General features: G+C 53.5%; 4 protein-coding genes across 4 annotated transcripts; 2 read left to right on the forward strand and 2 right to left on the reverse strand.

The window, feature by feature from the left end:
- Nucleotides 1–84: 84 nt before the first annotated feature.
- J4E88_003360 (uncharacterized protein) lies at nucleotides 85–2,664 on the reverse strand (the record flags this gene model as incomplete). Its single annotated transcript, XM_049397013.1, has 1 exon — nucleotides 85–2,664. The coding sequence occupies one exon, from the start codon at nucleotides 2,662–2,664 to the stop codon at nucleotides 85–87; it is 2,580 nt and encodes an 859-aa protein (XP_049257355.1).
- A 4,404-nt stretch (nucleotides 2,665–7,068) lies between these two features.
- On the forward strand, nucleotides 7,069–8,458 carry J4E88_003361 (uncharacterized protein; the record flags this gene model as incomplete). Its single annotated transcript, XM_049397014.1, has 2 exons — nucleotides 7,069–7,143; nucleotides 7,193–8,458. The coding sequence occupies 2 exons, from the start codon at nucleotides 7,069–7,071 to the stop codon at nucleotides 8,456–8,458; spliced, it is 1,341 nt and encodes a 446-aa protein (XP_049257356.1).
- A 749-nt stretch (nucleotides 8,459–9,207) lies between these two features.
- On the forward strand, nucleotides 9,208–10,011 carry PSF1 (DNA replication protein psf1; the record flags this gene model as incomplete). Its single annotated transcript, XM_049397015.1, has 3 exons — nucleotides 9,208–9,234; nucleotides 9,289–9,821; nucleotides 9,918–10,011. The coding sequence occupies 3 exons, from the start codon at nucleotides 9,208–9,210 to the stop codon at nucleotides 10,009–10,011; spliced, it is 654 nt and encodes a 217-aa protein (XP_049257357.1).
- A 1,596-nt stretch (nucleotides 10,012–11,607) lies between these two features.
- Nucleotides 11,608–15,102, reverse strand: PRP5 (pre-mRNA processing RNA-helicase; the record flags this gene model as incomplete). The annotated part of the gene is made up of 2 exons (XM_049397016.1): nucleotides 11,608–14,255; nucleotides 14,307–15,102. 2 exons carry the CDS (start codon nucleotides 15,100–15,102, stop codon nucleotides 11,608–11,610), a joined length of 3,444 nt encoding a protein of 1,147 aa, XP_049257358.1.
- Between the last annotated feature and the right edge of the window lie 183 nt (nucleotides 15,103–15,285).

Here is a 15,285-nt window from a genome sequence, read left to right on the forward strand (position 1 = left end):
CTGCGTTCTTGTTGAGATCATCTAGACACATGGATGAACTAATACAGCGTTCTGTTACAGATCATTGCTATTCACATCATGCTACTAATCCCAATCCTCCCGCCAGACCCCCACCTTCCTCAAAAAGTCCACCTGATTCCCCTTCGCAAACTCCCTCGCCCAGTAATCCCCATCCCACCGCACCCACGCACTTTTCCAGCTCGAATCCTCCCACCCCGTCTTCTCAACCGGGTACAAAGGCCCCATGCCGGATTTCCGCACTTGATCCATAATATCGGTTGCAATAGTTCCACCCCTGGCTGTCGATCCGCGTGGTTTGACACTGGCCTTGAAGATTTCCACCTCTCGCGCTTCTTCCAGTTCTTTTTCGTAGGCTTTCAGTCTGGCTTCGCGCGCTTGGATCGCGGCGGGCAGGTGGCAGCGCGGTATGAGCGGAGGCCTCTTTATGCGCTCGAGCGGATGAGTCCAGTCCGAGATCGAAGAAGGTGAAGTAGACGATGAGGTATCGCTGTCTGGTGTGCGGCTACCAGAGGTACTAGGTGAGCGTATAGGAAACGGTGCTTCTCGCATGAACGCTTGTTCTGTCTTTCCGATATGGATATCCCGGGCTTTGACACTCTTCCTCAGTCTAACCACCGCGTCTTCCAAGCGCGTATTGAGGCCTTGTTCTCGCTTGTAGTCTCGTTTGAGTGCCTCCCTTACTTGTTCCGCTACCGAGAGTTTTTGTTGGAGGCCCTGGACTTCCCAGTGGGCGTGATCTTTGACTTTTTGATAGTAGTCTCGGATGTATCGGAACTGTTCCAGCTGTTGCTCAGAGATGTTAGCTTCAAATGCGAGACTGCGTTGTTCGAATTGTGCCTTGTTTTCTTCTAGTTCTTCTTTCCAGGTCTTGGCCTCCAGTTTCAACTGGTCGTTCTTGGGGCGGAGCTCTGCGAGCTCTCCTTCCGCTTTGGTAAGGTCTAACTGTAGTTTCTCATTCTCGGGTTGGAGTTGTGACAGCAATTTCTTCGCTTTGGTGAGCTCCATTTCTGCATCACGGCGCTTCTTTTTTTCCCGTTCGTAGTACTGTTCCCATTCATTTTTACCGGTTTGCATGGGATGCGGACTTGGTAGACCGGGGCTCAACAACCCCTTCCTCTCGATTTCGATGGTCTTTCCCAAACTATTAATCTCGTATTCTTTCTCTGCTACCTCACGTTTCAAGTCTTCGATCTGCTCCCGCAACTCTTTAAAGTCTCCATTGAAGTTCTTGATCAATCTCAAAAACTCACCTCGCAGTTTACCAGTCTCATCATCTTGCGAAAGACTCAGGAATACAGCGTCGAGCTCTTTGGTCTCGCATTTTGAGATCATTGGCAAGTTTTCGGCCACTTGGTTGACAACTTCGCAGAGTGTGCGGATAGACTCCTGGTTATTCTTCAGCTTTTCATCTACTTCCCTCAGTGAATCATCAAATGACTTGCAGGCATTGGTCGCATCTTCTGCCTCTGTTTTCTTTGCCTCGAGTTCCAACCGCGTCCGCTCAACCGATGCTCGAAGCTTCTTGTTCTCGGCTTCGACTTCTTCAAGAGGAGGTAAACCAGGTTCGCGTGCGTTGCGCGCTGCAATCTTGGCTTCGCTCTCACGAAGCTGGACAGATAGCTTTTCGTACTCTTGCTTCAGACTCGTAGCTTCTTCTTTGACGGTTTGCAACTCTTGTAATACGGTTTCACGCTGTCTCATCGCCTCGTCGCGCTCTTCCTCCACTTTTTGACGTTTAATCTGGAGCTCTTGTATCTCTGCAACGATCTCGGGCGGAACGATAGGTTTTTCCTCATCGCCATGCGGCGATACGCTCTCAATCTGATCTTGAGGTGCCGCAGCTTGGCTTTCCGCATCCTCGACATGATCCTCTCGTGGCACTGCAACCGTGTTATCTTGCGTCAAAGGCGATTCCCGCTGTTGTGATTTGTGAACATCAGGACTGGAATCCTCAACGTGATGCACCTGTGGCTCTTCCTGGGCCAACAGATCTTCTAAGTCATACGACTGCTCCTCTTCCTGTATGGTCAGCGCTTCTTCAGGCTCTGATACATGCTCTTGTGCTTGCTTTCTTAGCTCTTCCTCTTTTAGCTTATTTTCCTCTAGATCCTCCTTCTCTAGCGGCTTTTCTTCCAGCTCCTTCTTTTCCAGCATAGACGCTGCTTCTTCTCCTTCTTCCTTTGCGCTTCCATCATCTTCCACATCGCTATCAAATCGACTAGAGTCGTCATCATCGACGTGTGCCTCGTCTTCATCTACCTCATCCTCATCATGAACTTCATCGTCTGCCTCGTCCTCATCCACGGCCTCATCGTCTACCTCACCACCGTTACTATCCTGCGTCGACGTACCAGCCCCCCACCGCTGACGACTCTGCGGTCTACTACCAAACCCAGGAGACGAATGCTGCCGCATCGCACTACCCGGCCTAGAAGAAGCTTCTCTCGTCGACGCCCCCCTCTTCCCATACTGAGCAAGTTCAATCTTCTCGTTCTTCTTCGCTTCAGATGCTCTGGTCGGGGCAGCAAAAGATGAAGCATTCGTTCGTGTTACGGGTCTGACTGTGCCTTGCTGCTCTTCGTTGGAAGACTCCGGTGACGCAGCTTCGCGGTCAGGGGATGACATTGGTTTGGTCTCGTACATAATGCGGGTTTTTGTCAGTCAGTCGTGTTCAATTTGGTACTGGTTCCCTGAGCCGTTTTTACTGGCACGTTTGCGCGATTCATATGATGTCGCGATATAGATCATTGGTACAAACAAACCTTTCCGTTAGGTACATGAATGACTGTTCTACAGGCTTGTCTCATTGATCGACCGCTGCATTGTCTCGTCTAATGTTTTGCACAGCACAGTGCTCCTCACATCATGTCAACCATCGTTTGTCTCAATAACGTCGTGAATGCAGTGATTTTATTTCAGCGACATAGTAAGATTTGACGAGACACTGTTTCGACTCTCCAAGGAGGCAAAATGTACTCAAGAGTCTTTGTCAACGTTGCTACTGTGAGAATTGCAAGCAACTGGTATCACCAGAAACGCAAGGTACTGGCTGTCGACCTCACAGTCGTGATTGAAGGAACAACCACTGAACGAAGTGTGCGCCGCATGACTGGCACCTTGCACTGCGAGGATACCCCGACCTTCCTCTGCACTAGGACCAGCCATCTCATCTCGCGCGCATTCGCGCAATGTGATGCAAAGTTAGATAGCTCAACGAACGTACGTTGGGCAGGAAGATGCGAGCTAATGCGAACATGCACTTTCGCCACCCCTACAGGATTCAGCATTTCCCACATCCAGGCTGGCAGCCGTTGTGGATGGGCGTCGACCAACGACTGGGGTAAGCGACAGGAGCGCAGCGTTAGTGACATCACGTGCTAGCGTGTACCGACTCCATGGGGTGGCGTAACACGATGCTAGCTGGTTGAGGAAAGACCCATGTCATCTTTAAGCCGCATCGGTTCAGCAAGGAGATAAGGTGAGTGGAGTGGTGAGCGATGCTGACGTTTTAGCCGAGTGGAATGGAGAAGGATTCAGGCCTTGACGTGAAATGAGGGGTAAAGCAAGAGGCGAATGTCCAGGCTGACGGTGGCGCTCAGTCTACAACGACCTTAGTCCACCGTTGGAAAGCGATGATCGAGCGGAAGCCCCGATCTTGCACGTGTTGTTGTGTGACAAGTGCTGCCCTGATGCTGGTGCGCTACTCGTCACATACCTTACACCTACTTTAGCCGGCAAAACTACGCGAGATAAGCGCCTTCGCGCCAGAAGCGACAGAGGCGTCCCGTTACTGAGCGGCATGCCGGGATATTGCCTCGACGCCATAGATATATCGTAAGCTTTTGCCGGGAGCTTCGTCGACTGTGCCACTGTGCCGTGTCTTCTGATCATTCTGGAACGGGTAAGTTTTCATCAAGGTACATTGAAGAATGTCAGGCAAATCGTGCGATACTTGCATGAGAGCCGTACCAAGCATCAATCGGTATATGGGTATCTCGCGGCATAGTTGCTGGATCGGACTGCGACCGTTGGCCTACTGCAAGAGCGCATACTAGCGTACCAGTGCCAGCTTCCTGGTGCTGGAGGCGTGTATACCTGAGGTGGCTAGGCAACTCCAGCGTGCAAGATGTCATGCAACTGCATCTTCAACGCGAGTGTGCCGGTGGCGCGGCACTTGTCGTGCTGTGAGCAGAAAAGGGCCGAAGCTTGAGCGTAGCTTGCTTCGAGCGCAATGATATTGGTGGTTTCGATCACACTATTGACGGAATTCCCGTGCCAGAAGCTCGTCCCATGGTAACAATGCTGGGAAGTGGGGTAGACCGCTCAACCGCCAAACCCTTCCAGCAAAATGGGGGCTGACCTTGACTCTTAGCGTCCGCGGAATGGTAGCACAACATCTCTTGGTTTACAGTTATTGCAAGGTACCGAGCGTTTTAGATGGAGATAGTCGTTGTAAAAAGTGGAAGGAGGCGCGGGGAGGTCTGTGACCGAGAACATCCGGGTCGATGACGGGTAGAACCAGCGGATCCTATCTCTCTAGCCCGCCGACGGGATCACCGTATGGCAAATTACGGAAATAGTTTCTTGCAATTGCGATAGCTGGCGAAGGTAACGGAGGTATAGCCTATCTAGGTAACACAGAAGTTGGGTCAGTGGAGGCAGACATTGACAGCTACGGCGTCGATCACACACACGTGCGCAGATGATGCTCTCGACACCTGTGACTACGAGTAGCTCGAGTCGACAATGCTGTACCCACCGTGAATACCGATCATGTGTCCTGGTGTAGTCCTTCACGATACTGCCAGAGCACCTTTGGCATGGTGATAGTCCGTTTGCGTTCATTCTTGGGTAGACCGGTCAGAGAAGCATGCTCAAACAGTACAAACTCATTCAAGCCTCCTGGTTCAAAGCAATACTCCAGACAGTGGTCTCCACTTTTGTTTCGCGCTTGCTCGAACCAATCACTATCGTCTTTGAGGCTCAGCCAAACCTGGTCGCACAAGGCTGTAACTGTTTGGTCGTGGTGCCGAAACGGCGATAGTACGCATTCCAAAGGCAGGTCCCCATGTCAACACGATCGACCGGAAGCAACCGAACTTCTGCTGTATGCATGCAATATGCAGGACCTTGCCCAGATGTCCGCGGCCTGTCACCGAAGGACGTTGAGTGCCTGTTGACTGTGACGGGCTTACCACAAATGTCGTCGCTGCAGCATGTTGGGTTCAATAGCCGAGAGGCAAGATGGACGGAATTATTCTGAGCTTGAGCGGTCAACACAGACCTGAACCTCGCCGCGGGGGCGCATCGTAACCAGCCTGTCGGGATTGCCGTACCGACCCTACCCTTTGTCCGGCGACCGCAAAATCATGATAATGTGTTTGAGATCGAGTGTTTGAGATGTGCTTAGTTTGTCGCCGCCTGTGGATTGACTGCGTAGTTGCATTTTGATGTGCGGTGTGGATGTTAGAAATCGTTGTGTCGTGGTCAGCCCTGCCAAGTATGACCAGCTGTCAGGGTTCTGACATAGAAGGCTGCAGCCATCCGTGAACAGCACGTCAGGCTTGACTACGTAGCGAAAGAACCGAAATTTTGGTCGACCAACCACGTTCGGCCTTGGGAAGATTTCTGGTCATGTACCATCTATGTCATTGGTTGCTGGGAAAGGGTACCGCGAGCCCCCGGTGATGCAATTGGTGCAGGAATGCAGCCCATGTTCTGGCGGAACATAATTTCAGGGGTCGTTCTGGAGGCTAAAGATACCAGTGAGCGTGTGGCTTGCTATAGCGAGCGCCCAGTGCACATGACTGCTGCAAGCCATAGTACACCCCTGCTAAGATTGGTAGACAGCTTCTTGGGGTAGGCGATTTGAAAGGAAGGGCGCCTAGATTGAGAGTAGCTTCCGTCTATAGCTGTCGATGTGGAGGGGCTGAGGGCCGCTTTCAACCCCACAACAGGACGGACATGATATTTTCGACTTCGAAACGTGAACGGACCAGAAGGCTAGGTCTTGCGCCATTTCGCAGGTAGTTCATCGCTTGAGAGGTTCGCAGGCCAAAAGCAGCGCGACGTCTGAGTGTGTCAAGCGCGCCCAGCCAACACCAATCCGGTAGTGCCTTTGTCCATGTTCAGACGACTAAGTACACTATACACATACGTGAGCAGTCGACCTCGAGGTTGTGTAGTCGCTACAAATACCTTCTGGCGACTGATCCCGGACAAAGAATCCTTCTCCGTTGATTTGCCCTTCACACTTTGCTCGAGCTCTGCCTTCGCCACAAAGAGACACGGGCCGGAACAACACAACTCAAACAGTACGGCGGTGTCTGACTTGCAAGTTGGTATCGCATAGTCGTCCACGCTGATTGTCTCTGCACCAAAGCCTTGGTGCCGGTGAGAAGCGGGTAACTGCAACAGGTTCGTTCCCTGAACACTTTGCGAACTGCTATGCATCATTGCGGTGAAGCAAACCCAGCAAAGAGCGACGCATTCGCTGGACGTACTGACACATATCCAGTACAATATCTGGAACAGAACAGTCTGATCCAGCATCTTCTCGAGAGACCAACGAACGCATCTCGGTATCCACCAGCAACAAAATCCTTCGGTCTTCATGTTGCACGGCCTTTGACCAACAGAAGAGTCATTCCATCCATTGCAGTTGCGCTTGCTCTGTTCAACTATCGATCTCCATTGCTTAAGCGTTGCATTGAGTCCGGAAACAAGGCCAATCGGCAGTCCGCAATCTCCACTGTCGCAGAAACTAACTTGTGCGTCAACGCTCGCCATGATGAGGGGTGACACGCTCGTCCAACAACATCCTCCGACCCCACCGAATGCTGGGTCAGATTATCAGTCCGGGCTGCATCCAGTTGCGCAATATGGCGTCGATCGCGGCTATTCGTTCGGTGAGACAGGGTACGGCTCGCCAGGCTCGGTGGCGCACGAAGGGATCCCTTCACATGCGTCACATGCCGACAACCATCCTCGTGGGCTCGGACTAGGTATACAATATGTAAGAGTCCCTGCGTCTTCACACATGTAACCATGCTGATAAAGGTACAGGAGGGATATGGTCCACCAGCGGAGTATTACCAGAACGGGCCGTACAACGGCATGCAGGTAAGCAATGTCGCCGGTTGTCTCTGACCCGATTGCTAATGGATGATAGAACGAGCAAGCCTTGTTCTCGCCACCGACCCCAAGATCCGCGAACGATGAGGATTCCGGACGTAGGACAACTCGAAGCGGACGAGCAACAACATCGTCCAGTTCTCCACGCCTGAATGAGACCAGCCCTAGAAGGAAGGCGACACCAAGAGTGAAGAAGCCGAAAGCGCCGAAGAACGAGAAGCACAAGACGCCCAAGCTTACTGCGCCGCTGAGCATACTGACGAAGGAGCTACATCATATCCCGGTCAAGAATATGGAGGAATGGGTTAACAGACCAGCGGATGTCAGGAGACGCGAAGTTGAGAAGAGGAATGGATACATCACTCGTCCCATGAACTCGTTCATGCTGTACCGGTCGGCGTTTGCGGAAAGGGCCAAGTCATGGTGTCTTCAAAACAATCATCAAGTCGTATCGTCCGTAGCGGGGGAGAGCTGGCCGCTGGAGCCGCCGGAGATTCGCGAGCTATACAACGAGTACGCAAAGATCGAGAGGATCAATCACCAAAACGCACACCCGACGTACAAGTTCTCGCCTAGCAAGACAGCAGCGCCGGCTCGTAAGCGAAGAAGCGAGTGGTCTGACGAAGAAGAACCTAGCGACCTCGACGATGCCGAATGGGCTCCCGGTGGTGGCAGGTCTCGTCCCCGACAGGCCAGGAGAATCGATCGATCATTCAGCTACCCGTCAAATGGTGTTGCTGTAGAGTACTTCGATCAGTCGTTCGGACCGAACGGTAATGGTATCAACCGATCGTCCTGGGAGATGACAAACGAAGGGCGACCGATGCCGATGCCGATAAGCCACAACGAGCTCTACAATCAGTACTACCAGACTGCCGCCTACCCGAATATGCAGATCAGTCCGACCTACGCAGACGACATGCACATGAGGAGGGTAGACACGCCATCCTCTTCCATGCAGTTCCACTCGAATCCATCGATGCTGGGATTGCCTGGAGGTAATGCGAACGATCTTCTGCAACAGCTGCACCCGAATATGAGTTCATCATTCGACGAGGGGCAGCTGGATCCATTGCTGTTGGCTTATGACGGAGGAAGTCATTCAGACATCGACCCTTCAGCGCTGCAGAATGCCGTATACCGGAATCCTCATCCGGACATGCAAGAAGATAGACTTGAGCAACACAACCTTGATGGCTTGTTGGATCTTCCGCATGATGAGTACCAAGCTTGGCAGTCAGACCCGACCATGGTGTCGCTCGAACAAGAGTCGGAGTTTGATAAGTGGATGGGTGAGCAGTGATCTATATCACGTTAGCTAGTGCATTCTGGGTGGTTATGTTGCTCTTACGCTTACGTGCGACGTCGTTCGTGGCTATTACCGTTCTTTTCAGCATCGTTGGGTGGTTTCTGATGAGCGCTTCCATGGTGGGCAGCATTCAAGGCGTTGATCGGACCAAAAGCTCGGGGGCTTAGAGCATTTAGACATGGTGTTATCGCATGCGTAGATCGAGATGTACATATTAGGTCAATCTTCCTTCGCTCTTCTCTCAACGCGACGCTGACGTGATGTCGTGTTCATCGTGCGTGTTACCGATCCATCTTTCCGCGTATGTGATAGCAAGTATGATGCCAGCCGAGAGTTTGGCGATGCTGGCGAATGAGGTTGCGTGGATTGCTGGCGTTGTGAAAGGGATTGCCGGAAGAGGTTTGAAGTTGGACTCGACAAGCCAAGACCCGTCCCCGCCCCACCTGCCCCCGCGTCAGGAACGCGCCTGCCCTTCGCGGAGGGTCCAACAAATGTTACTGTTACATCGCATGCGCCAATGGCTCTCGCTTGAACCATTCAATCTTTAGTATATCTCTAAAACAACAAGCTGCACAGTCAAATACACTGCGATTTTGCGATTCAGAGTAGCTTACAACTTCTGCGCATCTTACCTGCAAATTGCAGTGACAGTCGCGTTTGCTTGATCGTCACATCTTTGTGCCACCAAAGAAAGACGTTTAGGGATACAGAACACGAACACGAACACACATCAAATCACAGCCATGTATGGAGAAGCGGCCAATAAGTTGGTAAGAATACATGGTCTCAATCTCACTACTACGTACCCTCTCTAACACACCCAGGTCCAAAACGCCAAACGCACCCTCGCCCTCCCCCATCTCCCACCCTACGCCTCAGAGCTCACACGCTCCATAGTACGCGAAGTGCGCGACCTCGACAAAGACGTTTCATCCATCCTCGCCCCCTACAGCGGGTCTTTCAACCCCAGCGCATCCCCCGAAACCGCCTGCGCCCTCCTCGTAAACCACCTGTGCATGCGCCGGAACAAGCGTTGTCTACTCGCCTACCACCGCGTGCGGAGCGACAAGCTCGAAGAATACTGCTGGGAGGGCGTCGACGTGCTGGAACAGCAGGGCAGCAAGGACCATAGTGGAGAAGGGGGGAGGGGCAGTGGAATGGGCGCTGGAGGCGGGAAGGAAGAGAGTAGTTTGAGTCCTGAAGAGGAGGAGTATGTGAGGCAATACAGTGATCTGCTTGCTGCATATAAGGGACAATGGACGGATATTGATTTAACGGGGAGTCTGGAGCCGCCGCGCGATCTCTTCATCGACGTGCGCGTCTTGAAGGACGCGGGCGAGATCCAAACAGAGTACGGGTACGTGACCGCCATCTCGGCATGCCGAAGCCTACGACCCTTCCTTCCGCATCCGAAGTATTGTATACTAGTCACCATAGCTAACCGACGTCACAGCTCCATAACCCTTACCAAAAACTCCCAATTCTACGTCCGGCAAGGCGACGTCGAACGCCTAATTGCGCAAGGATACCTCCAACGCCTCAGCTAATCAACCTGCTACACTCCCTCCGACCGCTTCCTTAACCAGAAACCATTCCTTCGACCTCTTCAGCGACCAAAAATCAGTCCAATACATGAAAGATTGACAGCAAACCTCACCCCACCTACCCTTTACCAAGTCCCCACCAGGGCACTTCGCATCGACCACCCTCTCTAACGAAACCTGTGAACCAACCAAACCCCTCGGAACGTCCTTCCGCAGACCTACCCTACCGCGTGCATCCTTTCGCCATGCACCCTCCACCGCAACACCCCCCATTCTGTAAAACCCGCCCTGAACCTGGGTTCGCCGAGCCGCATCCGAGACGAAGGGATCTCCAGATCCAGCTGGAGCGAGTGGCGTTGGGGGCGGCAGCAGGCAGGGCTGTGCTGTGCGTCTTTTCTGCGAGCAACGCACGCACGCACGCACGCACGTACGCGCCTTACACCTGCATCTGCATCATCAACAGAATAGTCCAGGTTCCTTTTTCGCGAGGTCAAGACATGTATCGACCCTGCAGGTGGTCCTGGACGCGGCCTAAAATAGGCGGAGATGCACGCGAAGGAGATATGCAGTGTTGCGGCGCGAGGTTCGGTGGATGGAGGATGGAGGGAAGGATGGCAGAGGGAGTGGGAGTGATGTGTGCAGCATGCAATATGCGACATGCAGCTATGGCGCCATTACACCTACACATACATATTCCGATGGATATACCCCCGAGGAGGGTTTTTTCAGATGATGCAGCTGCAGCTGCAGCTTGGGAGGCGATATGGCGTCAGTGCGGTGCGGCGTGGGTCCTGTAGAGCTGCGTCATCAGTGTTCAGGGCAATACGGCGTAGTCGTACCACGCATCTGGGTCTGAGGAATGAATGAATAAATGTCGGTTCGCGTCTGCATGTATTGATTGTCGCGCAGAGGGGGATGTTGAGGAGAGATTTATTGATGGAGTATACAGGATCGGCGAAGAGGCCCGCTATGAGGTCGCGATGCAGTATCACGTCTCCGGAGATCGGGAGTCAGTGCCACCGGGCAAGTTGGAGGATACAGCGCGAGATATGGGTGGTTAGGAACACACGAAAAAGTTCTTGTACTAGACAGAAATGCCTCTCATTTGGAAGGTTATCTTAAGCTACTCCATCGTACCACATCAGGCTGCACGAAAGGCACCAGAGCCAAGACCCCACTCCTTCGTACCAGACATGTTTTACCAGAACTACCAGAGTCAAGCCTCCACTCCCCTTCCCGCATATCGCATGTCGGCGAACCGTGTGGCCGAGCCCGTAATGTACAATGATATCGCTGCCGATGGAGGCTCAGTAGCAGAGTGAAGACCTGTGACGGGTTGTGTAAATCAACGTAGACTCTGAATGGAGCAATGAGGTGAGAACTTACGTTTTGGTACAGCCCGGAGGCATGTATCGTAGCACGACCGTGTTTTGTCGAAACCTTCAACTCCGTCCCATGCCCTTCCCATCCATCCATTTGACCATTCCTCCCAATGCAGTAGACTGACGCCATGGAAAAGAAAGCAACGCTGAAAGAACAGAAAGAAACGCTGGAAAGAGAGAAAAAAGTGTCGAGCATACCTTACGGAAGTAAAACTTCTCAAACCACACTGTAACGGCCGGTAGGGCCACGAGTCGCAGAGGCATCCTCAGCCGCAATGGTTCCCTCGCGCAGAAGACGAGTGAGCTCCATCATAGCCTGTGTGACGATGTTCTCGGTGTCACCCTCGACGAGAATGTACAACTTGGGTAGATCATTCTCACCAGGCTGCTTGGGAGCCGGGTAGTAGTTGCCCTTGGTCGTGATGGAAACACCAGTCTGCTCCAGAATCTTGGCGACGTTGGTGCGGTTGGTGACGGCCCATCGAGCCTTCTGAGGGAAGTCGTTGATCTCGATGGTTGAGTGGTACAGACCAGCATCGGGGCCCTTGTTGTCGATGGGCTGACCCGCGTGGATCATACCCTTCTTGCTCAGCCTGCCGTCGACCTTGGAAGCAGCGGCCATGGCCCGCTCGCGCGCGGTCATCGGCTTGCCAGAAGCGGCAGCGTCGGGGCGCTCAGTCTTGCTGACCACAATCTTGCTGTTCAGCAGCTTCATCCAGTGTGGTTGATCTTCTTCAGCAGCTGCAGCAGGACCAGAAGCGTTAACGACACCAGCTGGGCCAGCGACCTCGGGCTTCTTGATGAGTGGTGCGATCTCTTCCTCGTCTTCACTCTCATCAACACCTTCCAGCTTGAGTTGACGCTTCTCGCGCTTCTTCTCGAGTGCGCGTGCTGCATCCAGCTTGTCGAGACCCTTGCCACCGAAACCGCCGTAGTACTTCTCGGTACCTGCCTTGGCCTTCTCATGAAATGTGTTAGCCATCTCCTGGAGCTCTGGAGGCACTTCTGTACCGCTCTCCTTGAGTGCCTTGACGATGTGAAGAGCGAAGCGCTCTTGACCGGGGTTCTCGATAAGCGTAACAGCGGTACCTTTGTTGCCAGCACGGCCGGTACGTCCGCAGCGGTGCACGTAATCTTCTAGATGGGTTGGCGAATCAAAGTTCAAGACCATAGCCAGTCCAGGGACATCAAGACCACGGGCGGCTACAGATGTGGCAATGAGAATCGAAAGAACACCTTGCTTGAAGTCGTTGATCGCTTCGTTACGATCAGTCTGATCTTTAGCTCCGTGAATCGTGTTGACAGAGAAATACTTAGACTTGTAAAGCTTGGACAGGAGATCTTCGGCTGTCTCTTGCCGCTCAGTGAAGATCAATACCTGGGCATTCTCGTCTTCAGAGAACAACTGACCAAGATACAGTAGAGTCTTGTTGATCTTCTTCTCATAGCTGTTCGGTACGACAGAAATGATCTGAGTGATCTCGGGAGCTACCTTGCTCTTACCACCGATGGTGATCTCGGCTGGGTTGTGCAGTGCTTTGCGAGCCAAAGATTGCATGTTCTTGGGCATAGTTGCTGAGAAGAGGACAGTTTGGCGATCAGGACGTACATTCGCAAGAATCTTCATGACTTGAGGCTCGAAGCCCATATCGAACATGCGATCAGCTTCATCAAGGACAACGTAAGTGATGCGGCGGAAAGAAAGCACTCGTCCTTGGTTGACGTTGGTCAGATCAATCATTCTGCCGGGAGTTGCACATAGGATGTGGATGCCACCACGCTTGATCATAGCAATTTGTTCAGAGATGGGCTGACCACCATAGGCACACTTGATGGTAACACCCGATGCTGCAAGGAATGGCTTGAGCTCGTTGACAATCTGCAGTGCTAGCTCTCGGGTTGGGGCGAGAATCAGTCCGATAGGCCCATCAGTTGGTTTCAGTGGGCGTTGATCAAGGACATGACGAATCATAGGGATACCGAATGCAAGTGTCTTTCCAGAACCGGTCTTGGCGACTCCGATGAGATCTCGGCCAGAGAGAATTGCGGGTACACCTTGAGACTGAATACCTGTGGGCCTCTCGTAGCCGATCTTGGTGAAGACGTCCATGGTAGCTTGCAGCAGGCCCATCTGCGCCCACTTGGTGACAGGACGGGGAACGTCATCAGGCTTGACTTTGATGCCGTCGAGCTCGTGGCGAAGATCTGCGACCTCCTCAGGTGTCATCTGTGCAACTTCGGAGGGCTCAGTGTAGAAGTCTTTCCTAAACGGTTCGTACTCAACTTTATCGTGGTTGACGGTAGGCACCTCCTTCTTCTTCTTTTTCTTGGCAGCGCGAAGTTCGTTGAGGTCCTCATGTTCGACGGAAGTCTCGACAGTCTCAAGCTCGTCAGCAAACATAGTCTGACCCGAAGGAGCTCCGCGGCTTGGTTGTGGCTCAGTGAGATCGGCCATGAAGGCATCGAGAGGATCGACGTCATCTTCTTCGGCGCCTGCATTTTCGTCAACTTCCATCTTGTCGTCGGCAGGGGCTTCGACAGCAGTTGCCTCTTCCATGGCAGTGTCCTCTTGGTTCTCGTTGGCGATCTCAGCGCGACGCTTCTCGAGGCGAGCTTGAAGCTCCGCGTTGTTCTCGTCATCACTGCCGATGTCGCTCATTGGAGAGTCCGCGTTGTCGCCGTCGGCTTCGAGCAAGGGTGCCTCGTTGGCGTCGAATTCGGGGAGAGCCTGTAGCTTGCGCTTGCGGGTCGGGCCTTCCTCGTCGAGCAATGCCTTTCTGGAATTCTCTTCCTCGGTCTCGGCAGCAGTCTTGGTCTTGAGACCGAACGAGCCAATGTTACCATTGCCCTTAACAATGGGAACGTCTGTACGTGTAAGCTTGTGGTTCGTGAAAAGAGGGGTTGGGATGAACATACTGCTAGCGTTGGTGACAGTCTTGCCTGCAGGCTTGGCCATGTCTAGAGGACGGGCTGCGGCGGAAGCATCCAGTCTGAAGGTCGACTTCTCGGGCTGCTTCTGCTTGACTTTCTCAGTAGCACTCTTCTGCGGAATGACTTTGGTCTTAGCGGTATCAACAAGCTTGGCCTCAGATGCCGGAGCTGGCGGGGGCGTCGCAGTGACTGACGGGGTTGCAGGTGCAGTGGCAGCTGGCGAAGCACCGGAGCCGGGTGTGTCGGTCTTCTCTTTGAGCAGGCGCTCGGCATTGAGCTTCTTCCACTCAGCCAGCTTCGCAGCGCGGTCTGCGAGCTTGTCCTTGGCTTGTGTCTCGGGGTCCTTCTTCCTGTCGTCGCGCGAGGAGTGATCTAGCCGATCGCGCCTGCCGTCGTCGCGTCTGCTGTCATCGCGCCTCCAGCTGTCTGAGCCTGGTGCAGGTGTGGCAGATGAACGAGAACCAGGGCGGCGGGAAGTAGAGCGGCGACGCCTGTCTCTATCACCGTCGCGGTCGCGCCTGTAGCTGTCTCCGCGGTCGGCACGGTCTCCTCGGTCACGGGATCGGTCGCGGCGGCGAGGCGGGGAGCGCGAACGTCGACGGTACGTGTCGCCGCGGTCGCGGTCTCGACGGTCAGGCTCTCGACGGTCATCGCGGCGGTCTCGGCGGTCACGGTCGTCTCTGAAGCGGCCTTCGCCATAGCGGTCTCCACGATCTCCGCGGTCGCGGTCGCGGCGCGGGGAATGGCGCCTACGATCGTAGTCAGAGTGGCGCGTCGCCATGATGAGTCGGTGGAATTACTGCTGCAATCAGTCTGGGGTGGCGTCTTGGCGTAGCAGATGCGGGTGGTGGTTGCAATTACGTGGGGTAAACAGAGAGTTGGAGTTGCGGAGTTTGCGACAAAGTTGCTGTAGAGTCTCCGAGGATATGCTTGGCTGATGGCAGCCTGGCACGTGCGGACGCGC

The sequence above is a fragment of the Alternaria novae-zelandiae genome (assembly GCF_023758075.1).
Source record: "Alternaria novae-zelandiae strain BMP 2774 chromosome Unknown scaffold_5, whole genome shotgun sequence".
Taxonomy (NCBI): Eukaryota; Fungi; Ascomycota; class Dothideomycetes; order Pleosporales; family Pleosporaceae; genus Alternaria; species Alternaria novae-zelandiae.